The 14560-nt window shown below is 42.0% G+C and overlaps 1 protein-coding gene across 3 annotated transcripts in view; it reads right to left on the bottom strand.

The window, feature by feature from the left end:
* GPRIN2 (G protein regulated inducer of neurite outgrowth 2) overlaps window positions 1-13360 on the bottom strand; it is a 27963-nt gene extending 14603 nt beyond the window's left edge. Inside the window, exons 1-3 of one of the 3 annotated variants that reach the window (XM_031062879.1) lie at window positions 13168-13200; window positions 12269-12368; window positions 3480-3609 (exon numbers count right to left, since the gene is read on the bottom strand). Coding sequence is in view for 1 of the 3 variants with exons in the window: in XM_031062874.1 (XP_030918734.1) it covers window positions 12269-12342 (74 nt within the window). In the remaining 2 variants the exon portion in view is untranslated. Of the gene's footprint in view, window positions 1-2183; window positions 2418-3479; window positions 3610-12268; window positions 12369-13167 lie in introns of those variants that run through there. The other 2 variants (XM_031062874.1, XM_005417295.2) reach the window with 2 other exon arrangements.
* Between the last annotated feature and the right edge of the window lie 1200 nt (window positions 13361-14560).

The raw sequence follows: 14560 nt of genomic DNA on the forward strand, positions 1-14560 counted from the left end.
TCCTGCTGGACTGTTGCTCTTGGGCCAAAGTGGTTTGAAACCTAAAGCAATGAAATATCACACAAACCTGCCAAAGATACTTGCTGCAACAAAAATATTGCTTTGATAACAAAAATAAGATTTTTTTTCTGATTCATCGGAAAAAATACTTGCAGAACAAACATCATTAACATCATTGGAAAAAATACTTGCAGAACAATACCATCATAATTGAAAGGTATCTTTCAAGTCCCTAGCCTTGGAAAGCATCATTCCTAGGCTGCATTAATCAAATACAAGGGACCAGAGTAAAGTACACTGCATCCTTATCTAAAAACATTAACTCCAGGGCAAAGGAATGAGCAATTTATTCTCTCTAACCTCCAGAAGAGTCCACTGGAGAAGAAACAGGACTTTGTTGCTGTTCTGCTCAGAAATAAGCTGCCTGGAGTCAGGTGTAGCAGTATCTCACTGGTACAAGCAAATACCTCTGCTCATCTGCAGTGGTTAAAAGCTACCTCAAATTTACCCTAACAGAAAGAAATAAAGAAAATCTAACTTCAGAAGTCTAATGATCCTCAATAACAATTCTCTTCTGTTTTACTCTCCCTCATACATTTTTATTTTCCAAGTGCAGTTTGAATATACATAGTTTACTATGGAAGGAAAAATGTGGACTTGACATAGTTATCTGATGGAAATTTATCACATTTTGTATTATAAACTAACTCTGACACTACAAGGCCATATACAATTTACTGCTCTTGTTTAAGCAGCCCAAAATAACTGTCAGATAAACTAAATTGCAATCCCAGCTTTCCCTGGAGTACAGTTAAGATAAAATGTCTGGACAATAAAAATCAACAAAACCTGATAAGTGGAGAAGTGTTTATGGAGTAACCAAGACATGGCATGAAAACACAAAACCCTCATCTAATCCACCCTCCCGAATGAAAACTTCTCAAAACCTAATTGTTTTACACAGAGACTCGATGCAGAGGTCTCTAAACTCAGATCTTACTACAGTTGATGTCCTGCAAACGTTCAGACATACACTAAAACATGCAAACAACCATCTGCAAGCTTTCAGCAATCTCTTGGGGCAGGAAAGCCACTGATAGTTTTGTATTTTGTATGAGATTATTACTTAGAAACATGAGTCAATGGGAGAGGTAGATTTTGATCTATATAAGGCCCATTTCACTTATGTCAGAGATCAACACCTTGCAAAATGTATTTATTTTATCTTTTCTTTCCCTTCACCTTTCATGCTTAGAATTCTCTAAATGGAAATAACTGCTTGCTCCCCCCTCCCTTTTCCCTCTTCTCCTAAAATCCAGAAGTGCATCAGCACAGACTCTTGCTTTTAATCACAACATATACAGAAAATAGTCTTCTACTTCTAAGGATTCTGATATAAAATATTAATCTAGTGACAATAAAAAGCCAAACCAAACCAAATTTGTGACTTTGGGGAAAAACATGTTTTGGTTTAAGAGAAAAATTTCATTTGCCATTTTAAATAGCAATTGACTGTTTATCTAGGAAGGTAAAGTGCAAAACAAAGCTGATCGGCAGAAAGCACTGAAATATTCCTCAGATTTTTCTAGTGTAGGATATTCCTAAGAATTTAAAAAACACAAGGTATACATGGTGGAAAGCAGTAAGGTAAATGATTCTCTGGCACATTAGTACTAAAAGGCAGAAATTTAAAGCAATAAAATTTACACTTCTCTTATTTTTAGTATCCAAACACTAACATACACACAAGAGATAATCAAAAAGCATCTTCATAAACTCACAGATGTGCAGAGGAATAAGATGAACAAGCTTATGGGGTTTTTCTCCCCCAGAGAAACAGTGATATGTATACTCTGGAAATAATTACTATAAGACAAAAACACATACACATGAAAGTGAAAGACATCAGCACAAAAAACCCACCTTCTACAGAACTACATTAAATTCAGTTAAAGCTCAGAGTCATAGTTCCCATAATTTCAGAAAAAGAGAAAGCTACCATTTCCTGGGATTTTCAGTACAGCTATCAAGCCCTGCTGCCAAGACAGCACTTACAGCAGCCTGGCTCTGTCTCTGTGCAGCTCCTCTCCCTTCCCTTCCCCTCATCTGCTTTGTTACTCTCCTGGCAAAGCGGAGAGGGCTCGGTGTCCTTAGAGGAGACAGAGAACTGCCGTGGTCCTTACCTTCCCCCCACTCAGAGATTGCACATCCAGCTTCCCTGCACAAGTTACTTGGAGGGCATTTAAAAACAGATGCTCAGAAATCTGAGGAGAACAAAAGCCCAAGGAGTTCAGATTTCCTCTCCTTGATCCGCCTGATGCTGTTGACACTAAGGTGAGCATATGAGAAGGGGAGGGAGGTGGGATTGTCAGAGAGCATCAGAGGCAGGAGATTTGGAGATGGGGCTCCCTCTGCCTCGACGTGGCTCCCCCCTTGGCTGGAGAGGAAATAAAATGGAGCCTAGGAGGGAGGGAGAGGGATAATCCTGCAGCTTCATCTGATTAGAGAAACTGGGCCTGTGCAGAGCTGGCAATGCCGCCGGGGAAGCACAGGCAGGGGAGGCACACAGGGGCAGGAAGAGGAGGAGCAGAGGGGGAGGAATAAAATTGTAAGGGTTAAAGGAAAATTATGAAAGGTATACAAAGGAGCTGACTCCTAGGCCAAGGCATCCTGGTATGTGTTCAATATCAACCCTCATATAAAGGTGAAATCACCAGTAGGAAACACCCATTGCTTCTGGTAGTGTGGAACAATCAGGAAGAATACAAATCAAACCCCAAGCCCAGAATACATCCATCCTGTGAGCACAGACTGGGAACAAGGATGTACCCATGGACTGCAAAGAGTGAGATTGTTTGTGCTGAGCAGGGAGAAATGGAAAAAGCAGTATGCTACAGAGAGATTCTAGATTGTGCCTAACAGGACACAATTTAGAAACCATTTTCTACGACAAGCCATTTTCCAGAACCTGTTTCCACTTACTTACACACATCTTAGTTGAACCAAAGGGACTTCCAAGGAGCTCATGCCAACACACACATTGAGGAGCTTGCAGCTGAGGCTGCCCTCCCACAAGGCTCCCACTTGTGCCACCCCCTCTCCCACAGCTGGCACAGCCATTTCTGGGCTCACAGGTGCCCACAGAGTGTGGCCATCCCCACCCCTGTGGTGCTGCAACCCCCAGGGGATCCCAGCCTGCCAGAGGCTGTGCCAGCAGGAAAGCTGTGTCCTCACCCTCAGCCTGACACAGGGGCTCAAGCCAGGCACAGGCAGGGTCCTGGGGGTGCTGCCATTGAGCATCCCCCACCCCCATCCTCACCCAACAGGAATATCTTGCCTTGAGGAGACAGGCACACAGCCCCCAAGCTGCCAGCTGTGACCTGGGGTGCATCAAGGAACATCAAGGACAGACGTGACCAGAGGAGTCTCGTCCCATCCACAGTGGCCCATTTTTGTATAGAATCTCCTCTTTTGCTCACCTTTATGAGGGGCTGCACTTCAGTCCTTTCCCAAGGATCGCTCCAAGTTTCCACACTGTGAGCTGCTTTTATTCCTTTCTGGCCTATTCCCTCCATTTAGAACTTGACACAAGAGAGGGCAGTTGGATCTCTAATGGAACAAGGAGAAGGATGCCAAAACATCAGAAAAGAACCCTTTCAAGTCCTCTTTCTTTCTGTTCAGGAAGCAGTTAATAATTCTTGTAAATCACTCCCAGCAGTTCTCAGTTTGCTCCTAAGCCTTCACCAATACCCTCCTATCAGGCCTAGCTCAGCTGAGAGAGGGGGATCAACCCCCCTCCCCAATGCTTTTAGGAATGTACAGTTGCTCCCTGAGTCTTCAGAATGGGCTCAAACCCAGTAATTTCCTTCGTGCTTCCAGGCTTTGTTCCTAAGATGCACACCCCCACAGAGCAATCCCACCCTCGGGCTGCAGGTCAGGAAGCATTTGGGGGGTTAAGAGCCATGCAAGGGTCAGCAGCAGCTTTCTGGTTGCATTATTGCACCTGCCATGTGTCACAGCAGTGAAGCAGAGTAGGCACTTGCAGTCAGCTCTTTGTGCTGACCTTGACATCCTTCCTGCCAGGCTGGAAACAGAAGTTCATTGAACCCATCCCTTCTAGCACATCCCTACAGCGTTCCTGCTGGCCCAGGATCATGGCCAGCAACTCTTCCCATCCCATGGTCTGGGACTGCAGTGGTGCTGCAGGGAGAAGGCAGCTCTACATCATCTTTTTTTATTCCAGCCAAAGACCTTTATTCCAGCCAGAGACACATCCCTGGCACCTGTAGCTACTTCAATACTGTTCCAGTGCCAGTGGCCAGCCATGGAACAGCTCAGTATGACCCTTCCACTCCCAGGCATCTTCCAAATGAGTGCCAGGTTGCTTAAATGACATCCCAAGAACGTAAAGAAGATAAAATGAGAGGACAATACTGCACTTAGCTTTTCCCCTAAACCCTTTACAGAATGGACTTGAAGGGCTTTCTTGTCCCAGATTTTCTCTGTCCAGAAAGGTTGACTGCTTTCACTGAAAGCATCAAAATGTGCTTACTGGAAGATACTGGTGACCAACTTTTAGATCAACAGGTCACAAATCTGGGCATCCACAATGCAACTGGCATACAGCTTTCTCATTCTACATTTGATGAGAAAATGTATAAAACTGCCTCAAATTCAGATCTGGAGAATTTATTCTTGTATCTTTCTTTAAGAAAGTTGATAGTTAAAGGAAGCTGAGAAATCAGTAGCCTACAGATCCATTAGGCCAAAACCAGGCAATGCTGAGAAATCTCTTTTGAGGAGAAGGACAGCATTATTTTTCAAGAGAATGATTTCAGAACAGTTCTGCCACTGTGGCTCAGCCTGACTAGCATTCATGTTTTCCTGAGAACTCCACCCAAGGCTTAGACATGTGAGAATATGCATAATTTCATGAAATTAAAGTCCTACGCCTAGCCATGGAAGAAAGCTTTCAAAATTACTGTTTACTGATTTGGGTGCTTGAGGGTCATATGAAAGCAAGCCACCAGCCCCCTGACTTTGAGTCACCTGGTGTGAGGAGAGGCAGTCAGCTCTGCTTGCCTGCTGAAGAAGGGCACCACCCAGGCAGAGCTTTGGACCTGCAGGCCAGCTTTTGTCAGTCTCCATCCAGGCAACCAGGGCTTCTACATTCAAGAGAGGAGAAGTCCAGGCCAAATCCAAAAGCCCTTTATCTAACCTAAAATCCACTGGCACACTTTGGCTATCTACTCCTCTTCAGAAGAAGAAATGGGGTAGGAAAGCCATCCTGATTGCTTGGTGCCTCCTAAAACCAGGTACTGAAGCCCTTCTCTCACCCCTTCCCATGGTACTGAAGCCCTTCTCTCACCCCTTCCCATTTATAACCCCACAGTGTTTTCCTGCACTGCCTGGTCTGCTGTCATTTAGAGCAACTTTGTCCTGCCAGGTGGCTGACCTGAACCCACCCAGACTGTGCCTTCTGAACTCCTCCATCAGCCCTGAACCTGCTCAGCTCTGCTGCTCTTTGTGGGGCAGGTTGGAGTGCCCACAAACACTGCCTGAAATTTGTTTACATTTCTGTCTGGAGGCTCTGTATGGAAACCCTGCAAGGCTGATATTTGTTGTCTGTTGATTCAAAGCCACTTAAGCCAGTGAAACTGCACCTTCCACCAGGCAGATTTTATCTTAATGCATTTCTGGGATATATTCTAGTCTTCCACAATAAGGCAGCCCTCCAGGAACAATATGCTGTCTTGTGGGTAACACTGCTCATTTGCCTGAATGTCATCTGCCACAGCCAATTTGGATCAGGTTTTGGATTTCTCCATTGTAAAGTATTTTTGAGTGTTTCTGAAGAATAACAGCCCCTTAGCATAGTCTGGGAGAGCCTTCAAGAAAATAACTAATGCACCATGGGCAAATTTAACTTTTTCTATGCCTATAACCAGTCAGAAGCTCTCCATTCCACATACTACTTTTCCCTTATTGAAATTGGCATTCTGTATGCAGTGCCAGTTTTCAGTTTTTGCTTATATTGAGACACCCAAAATAATTCCGGTCAGTCAGGTGCAGGAGCAAGTGTTCACACATGCACTCAAGGCAACTGAAATGCACTGAGATGGTTTAAAAACATGAAACTGACCATCACCTTCCATTTGACATAAACAGCAGGGTTATTTCTAACAGAGTTCTATAAAGAAAGCAATTCTGTCAGGTAAGTGATATCACATTAACTTCAAACTTTCCAACACATCCAGTTAATCCCCACAAACATCATTCCATGAGGCTATGTGCCACATGTCTAACATATCTGTCAACCTAATTTGTCTATAAACACTCTATATAGAGTTTTGGGCATAAATATAAACACTGTATAGAGTGTTTCTGTCCAGCAAGCTTCATGACAAGTTCTGCTTCTTGTACCTGGGAGAAGACAACTGCTGGTTAGACATCCCAATTATAGCAGGCACAGTCTCTGAATAAGCCTCTATTCTGCAATTTTATTTTTCTCTGAAAACGAAGATGATTTGTGTGGGTTTGTCTCATAAAGTCTCCATGAAATTTGCCAGGTCACCTACATTTATCTTCATTGGGAATAATGCTGTAACACTACTGACATGACTTTTTTCAAGGAGCAACATAGATGCACTTCTCTTCTTTGCAGAATTAATCTTTTTGAAAGCTGTCAGAATTTTTAGACCTGTGAAAACTGGTGGTTTTGAGCTCTGTCATCTCCTTTCTTTTTCATCTTGGATATAAGAGCAGCTTTCTCAACAAAGCAGACCAGTTCTTTTGCCTTTATTTTACCTTGGCAGTTAGCGAGGCAGCCCACTGATAACAAACAATGTACTTCAAAGACTTAGCAAATCTCTACAAAGCACTATTTTTAGTTTGGTTATCAAACAAATAGAACAGTAGCTTATGGAGAATGAAAACAAGCTCCCTTTTTAAAGCATATTTTGCAATAAGCCAAAGATGATATTGCACAAAACCTTACATCTCCTCTTAAATCAGGGGACTATCACATGGACACTGCTGCTCTATTTCTCCCAGCTGTCATTTCCTCCCATGCACAGCCACTAGAATGTCTTCCCTACACTTCTTTAATATCCATTAGCAGAAAGCAATAAATAATTGCACCAAAAAAACCAACCCTTCAAGCCAGTTTTGGGGTAGCTTTAAGCTGCCTTTTATGCAATAAGGGCTTTGGCCTTTTGATAATTTAATCACATGTTCAGCTTCACCCTACATTTGTTTGCAAGTCTTCCATCTGTTCTGTACTCTCAACTGACAAGGAGGGAAGCCAGGACCACATAAGCAGGCAGGGCTCCCAGGGCCTGCTTCCAGAAAAAAATCCCACTACAGAACACCACACTTTGAAAGTCACCTCTAATTCTCTCCTTATGTCACTCGCCCACCAGGACACTCCTGCAAGTTTGAATCTGACTTTTTTTCCAAAACTACGTTCATGTAGATACTAAGTGTCCTTGGTTTACTTTTGCAAATAGTGTCATTAAGAAAAAAATTACTTGGTCTTTGAACAAAAAAGTATGAGAGTCTGTTCTAGATGTTAACTGGTGCCCAGGGCTGAGGGCTATGAACAAAGCCTGCTGTAGAGAGAGTTTGCTTTACTCAATGGGAGTGAAGCATATAAATAAAGACTTGAACTCTGATGCCTCAATTCCCACATGTAAAATGATGAAATGAGATCAACAAGAAGCTGGGAAAAGTGCAAAGAAAAACACTACACAAGAGGAAAGTTCTGCAGCCTGAGAGCATAATTTGCCCTCATGCACTTTGAAAAAAACGCAGCTCTGCAGCTCCAAGAAAGGATTTGTTTGCCCATGTGACCTGCAATATTCCCAAACAACTCAGACCACAGCCATCCTAATGTCTCATGTCTTGTGAATCAGCTCCAGTCCACTCAAAATTCCTAATCCAGACTCCCTTACCCTGGACAACAGGCCTGGGTAACATATCCATCCTAATTTCTTCCCCATGCAGCAGGAGCTGCTTATCCTGGTCTCCCTGACTTCATTCAGGATATTCTGAAGAGAGAATATCATGGAAGGAAGAGGGGCAAAGGCTTCAGGAAAGTTGGGGGGAAATTTGAAGAGGGCCTGGATCTAGTCCCTGGGGCTGCCTATAGTGAACCAGTCATATAAGAGGCACAATGATCCTTGGTCAAATGAAACAGAATTATTGTACAGCCAATACACCAGAGTGACATCCCAAATTAGACAGGAGCTGAGAGCAACCCCACTGTATATTAAATAAGGCTTGCTGCACTAAGCCCTAGATTTCAGAGCAGTCCCACAGCAAGAGGACAATGCTAATTCATATGTATCCAGTGTCAGAGGCACTCCAGCAATATGGAGTGTAAGCCCCAGGCTAGCTCTGCCTGCAATAATCTGCAGGCTTGACTCTGTGACAGATTGAAATGCAGTAATAGTGTTTATGCAACTAATTCTTGTTCTAATCTATTAGTTTATGTAACCTTTGCTCATGGACATACTGACTCATAGGTCTCAGGAATCTAAAGAAAATCTCCTTTAACTCTCTCCCATCCTTCAACCTCTGTTGCCCAATAAACAGGTGGTCAGAGATCTTGTTCATTCTCTTCGAGGAAAAATTATGTTGGCAATAGAAAAAAAGGTATCAGTTAAATTTCTCAAAACCAGCGTACTTCTCCATGCATACCAATGAAGTCATGTAATAAGCTCACCTGTGATGTGCAGGTGTCCTTCAGGTTAGCATTTCCAGCCACAGCATGTACCATTTGAGCTGGGAAAGGCACAGCAATTGTTTGCTTAGCTCCTACAGAGAAAAAATACTGCTTTCTAGCATTTAGACTTCTTTTTTCCTGAGTAAAGCAAGGCAACAATATCTGTGTCAGTGACACTTATTCTTCCTAGCTTGAAAGATTTATTTTCATCCTTCTCATATTTCTTGTATTTCCTAGAACATTCTCACATCTATTTTAAGTGAAGAGCTAACCACAGGAACAGTGTGCAGAATTGCTTCTGCGGCAGTCACAACTCTAACGATTACCACACAAAACGTGCCCACATCAGCTTATGTTATCCCTTTCTGCCTGGGCTCTAATATGGGTATTTGAAAGGACTGGAGTCAGATCAACCCTTTTTGAGTTTTTTGGGCTGTGGGGTTTTTATGTTTGTTTGGGTGGTTTTTTTGGTTTTTTTTGGGGGGGGGAATTGTTTGTTTGTGGGAGGTTTTTTGTTTTGTTTTTTGGGGGGGGGTTGGGGTTTTTCTGTTGTTTGCCTAGGTTTTCTGGGGTTTTTTTTGTTACCACTGGAATATAGTTCACACAACTGCTGCCCTCATGACACTCATTGAGTACCCTATACCTGATTTAATTTCTAACCCTTTGTATCGAGGATTCCTACACAGACCAAACCTGATTGATATCAACTGGAATCAAAAGTATTTGGAGCCAAACCCCATGGTGTTGGGTGTATTTAGGAGACATAATCATGTATTTTTGATGCATGCTGGACACTACCAGTACTAGATAAATGCTCTGTAAATGGACCAGGCATTCCTCATTACTTGTCACAAAAGCAGTGTAAGAATGGGCAGAACGCCTCTTTCCAGTAGTTCCTCTGCTCGTGGAACGGTGCCCCAGTGGATTCCCAGTCACACTGAAGCGTTTGCTGAGGCAGAGCCAGGAGCTGGGTCCCAGGGAGGTCGGGCGGTTCCAGCACCGCCCTGTGGGGCCCCTCGCCAAGGAAATCCAGCAGGGACAGCCCCAGGATGGCGCCCGCTGGCCCCCTCCTGGCCACTGCGCAAGGACAAAGGCATCGCTCACCCACGTCAAAGAACCACTTCATTATATGAAAGGCTTGCTCTTTTTTTCCTGCAATCAGCATTTCAATTTTTTATTCTTACATCTTTGACCTTCAAGATCTCCCTACAGTCTTTCCCAGGATTTTGAGCAACGCTTAATTCTTTTTAAACACAAAAATGTCTGGGATGACACCTATAAATCTGCTGCTGCTATACAGAGAGCAGTTTTAAGTGCACGTGCCTGAAGAAACATCTTTAAGTTAGAGCAAACAGATATACAGCTTTCAGTATCTGATTCCAGATGAAAATGCTTCTAAAAAGAAACATCACCTTTTGCTCTCAGTTAAAATTTTGCATCCCCTAAGGCTGTACCAGTAAGGGCTGTATTACACATGGTGTAATTGCTATGCCACATACGGGATTTTGTGCTTCCCTGCAAACCTTAAGATGGATTAGTGTCTACAGATTCACCTGCCTGCTCAGCAATCCCTTCCCATTTGTCTAATTCACATTATGTCTGGCTTAAATTCATTATTCCTCACTCAGAGAGGATAAGGCTCAGGAAAAACTGTCTAAAATAAACACCAGTCTTGCCTTAGAGCAACTTCTGTTGTTCACTACAGCTGTGTGAACAGTTCATTTTTCATGTGTACACATACAATCTTGCAAGGTCCTGCCAAAGTTTTGGAGTTTAGATTACTCTTATCAAGGCTGGGAAGTGTACAAAACTGGAACAGAAAGTCAGATATTGCCCCCAAAAATCTTTCAAACCATGCCAGCCAGAGCTACACAAGTAGTTTTCTCTGTGAAAGTCTCTACTTGTACATATTATCTCTGAACTTTGAGTTTATTAATAAAGTAATTTTAAAAGGAACATTTTGTATTCTTATTTTCTTAAAACATCAATAGCCAGCTAACTTTCTTAATGCAGTTTACATTACAAAAAACCCTTGCAACCATAGGAACACATTCTAGTAAAAGCAAACCTGAAATTCCTATTATAAAACACAGAAAGGAAAAGTTATTAGAAACGAATAAAGTTCATATTTTTCCACTTTGCTTCATATATTCAAAAAAAAGTCACCTTTAAAGAACTTTTTGCTTTGCTCTACTACTTGCACCAAAGCCCCGCTTTGGACAGGAGGTGGTGCTATAGTCTGTGTAAATTTTGTTATTAGGCAACACTAACAGCTAAAGCTTACTAAAAGCAAAAGGAAAAGGTAAAAAAAAGAGAAATATTCTAAATCCTGTAGAAGTGCTGGCATGCAGACTTTACCTACAGATGCTTTCATATCAGTAGGTATTCTGTAACAGTGCTAAAAAGTTTTGTAAGAAGGCACTAAAATATTTGTGTCTGTCAAGGCAAGGATTTCAAATACCTAGCAAAACATGATTATCAAACCATGGAAAAAAAACCCGTCATGCACAGCTCTGGGCAAGCTGTAACAGTTTTTATGTGGCCAAGCAGCTCTGGGCCATGAGGAAACTGATGGAACAGTGGAAGATTTTTGCAGCTCCAGTGAGAGCATTCTGTCTGTCTCTCCCGGAAGAATATCAAGGTTAGCTGCAGGGTCAGATTTACTGGGCCAAAATGAAATGCCAAAGTAGGAATCCAAACTCCATGCCTCGGTCAATGCTCTTTCCCCCTTCTCTGCTTTCTTCTTTTGCTGTCCTTCTCCTCATGCCCATCTAGAAGCACCAAACATGGCATCTTCAGAAGATGTTTTTCTTGCTGTCCATGTTGCCCTGTCTCTATCCCCATTTTCCACCTGTAACTTTACTGGGAGAGCTGTTCTGGATTGCAGTCTGCTTGACAGTGACTACCATCAGTGGCCAAGCTGAGAGAAAACAATTGTGGAAGACTGGTTCCCTTCAGGCTGCACTTCCTCTCCCGTTCTCATTTTTCCTTTGGAAAGGAAACTAACAAATCACTCCCAAATGGATCCAAGGGAGATTTTCTAAGAAAGTGGATCTTTCTTTCACATGTTCCTTTCTGAAACTATCAATTATCCATAGCCTGCTAAAGCCAAGAACTAGGTGTCAGACCAAGGCCAACAGCAGATTGTGGGAGAAATTCTTATCTCAGTTACACAAGTCTGGATCTGGAGGAACTCCAGTTATTAAACAATCTATAAAATTAGGATAACAATAAGTATTATTTCAAAAAGGTTTGTGATGGTTAACTACCAGTAATTAATGCTGGTATAGAAATCAGCCAGTGGTTGCCTGGAAATGAAAGGCACTATAGAAATTCTAAGTACTCATTATTTCTGCCATTTGCAATTATACTTTTCAATGTAATCTATTTGTTGCAGTAAGGATGCCCATCAATGCTCCCTGCAGATCTCAATCTATTGTTCCTGAATAATTCACTGGTCTCAATAACATTAGTTCACATTTAGTTGGGAAAAAAAAAGTTTACCTCTTTCTAGATACCATTACAGAGGAAGGTATCACTTACATGAAAGTCAAAATTCCCAAACACAAGGGAGTGGGAGTGAAGGCAGAAGAACTTGAACATATTTCACTTGACATGGATGAACTTGAAGATCATTCTATGGCTGCAAAATGGGATTTAAAAAATAAATTAAAACCCTTTTATCGAATGGGATCTGTTGAAGCTTTAAGGTTATTAATAAATTATAGTAGGAGTTAGACTTCAGTGTAAAATGATGGTATAATTACTTATCTTTCTAAAGACCTATTGATGCTTGTGATCCTACAGCTATATCTTCTTTAATACTTCTCTATCCTTTATCAAGGGATGTTCCTATAAACAGATTTAAGTAATTACATGCAATCAAATTAATTGTAAATCAGAACTGGATAAAAGGGTTTATATGTCAAGTAAATATTCACAGATTTTTTCAAAGATATCCAATTTAAAAAATACATATGTTGAATTTCACCCAGTCTAGTGGGAATTACATGAATATATGATAAATTATTTGCTGTTACTTAGATAGGTATCAAATGAGCACTGTGACATCCCTGTTTTTAAGGTAACGCACTTTTTAAGGTAACGCATTTTTAAAGTAGTCTTTTAAAGCTCAAGGTTTGACTGTGAGATGTCCCTGGATAAGGACACCAAAAATGTGTATGTACAAAATATGCACCAGAAACACTAAATATAGTACAATATCTAGGTCCACAAAACATGAAACTCTTAGCTGTTCAGGGATTTAGGCTAAGAAGGAGGCTGCACTCAGAGATAAAGGAGGGTATATTGTGTTTCATGTCCTGTATTTATTCTGATTTCCAGCTGTGGCAAGAACTCAGCACAGAAAGACTGGAACGGGGAACTTCACAGTGGAGCAGAGAATCAAAACGAAAGCTCCCTGCCCAACAGCTTTGCATTACCTCCTTCCACAGGGACTTGAGGAGGGCAGGATCTGCCCCTCCAGGTCGCGGTGTCCTATCCCGGGCTCACTGAAACAGGAGCTGAATCAGCAGATGGTTCCTGGGCATGGCTTCCCAGATGTCCAAGCTCCCACGGCTCCACGCAGGCAGCACGGCTTGTGTGGGAGCCAGAGCATCCGGCACGGATCACTTCACTGGGCAGCAGGGCTCTGAAAGCAATCAGGTGTTCACAGCAACTTCAGCACTCCTCACACAGCCACAAAAGGGAGCTCAAGCAAGAACACTGCAAGAGAAAGCAGGCAGTTGTTGTCTTACCACATAACTCAAAATTTTTGGTTGCCTCAGACATTCTTATAGATATTATCCTGACCAGTGCAAAACTGCGGAGAAAAAAACTCCAGTGTTTGCACTAATTCAATGGAGAAATAAGAGTAGCAAAAGCACTGACTGTGCAATATTAATTTAATAATTAACTATCTCACAAGCATAAAACTAAAATATACAAAGCCTTTCCTTTTTTGAGTAAAAATTATCTAAATACTTTCTTTCTTCCAGAAGACTCAAAAATTAATAGAAAAAGCTTAACCATGCTACATTTACAGCAGAACATTTTAAATGCAATGAAAAGAATTCTAAGAGTCTACAAACCAGAATCTTAGAACAGAGGATTCATTAGGAGGATTCAGAGGATTCATTTCATTAGGATCCTACTGCTTTTAATTCCTTTGCATTTCTTTGGCTTTTAGATTAAACAATATTATGCACTACACAAGCAACAATTGTGAAGAGAACATGTAATACCAACAGCTGTTAAATTTAAGGTATAGGTTTTTGTCATATACTGGCTGTGAAAGAAGCATTAGGAGACAAAAGGTGATGGCAAATACTTTGTTTCTGAACTATGTATGAGTAATTTGGCTGGTTAAGATCTGGTTGCTTGTATCCATCACACACTCGGAGGTTAAACACCATTATGTTAATAAATACAAATAGGAAAGGCTGTAATTGCAATTGTCTAAGGACATATGTGTTCCTTTGTGCTTACTGATTTTGTTAAAGATATAAAAGAAATGCATGCTATTTCTTGCCCACACGAATATTCAGAATTAAGCTACTAATATACAGGAATTTTTCTGAGCGTAACTGTAGCTTTTGGAGCTTTCTCACACCAGCAATGTCGCACAGGTGCCTTTTCAGGGCTGCCAGAGGATTTATGCAGCACAATGCTCAGCATCATTCCTGCCCGATTCCAGCCCTCCCTCGGGAAGAACGGCAATGTCTGTTCTCGGGGAGCCTGGGACAGCGCGGGACCTTTCCCGACCGGGTCCCTTTGCTTTCCTTGGCCAGCGATGCCTCTCTTTGAGCTGCTGCTCCCGGGCTCCGCCGTGTGCGA

The sequence above is a fragment of the Geospiza fortis genome, unplaced genomic scaffold, assembly GCF_000277835.1.
Source record: "Geospiza fortis unplaced genomic scaffold, GeoFor_1.0 scaffold130, whole genome shotgun sequence".
NCBI lineage: Eukaryota > Metazoa > Chordata > Aves > Passeriformes > Thraupidae > Geospiza > Geospiza fortis.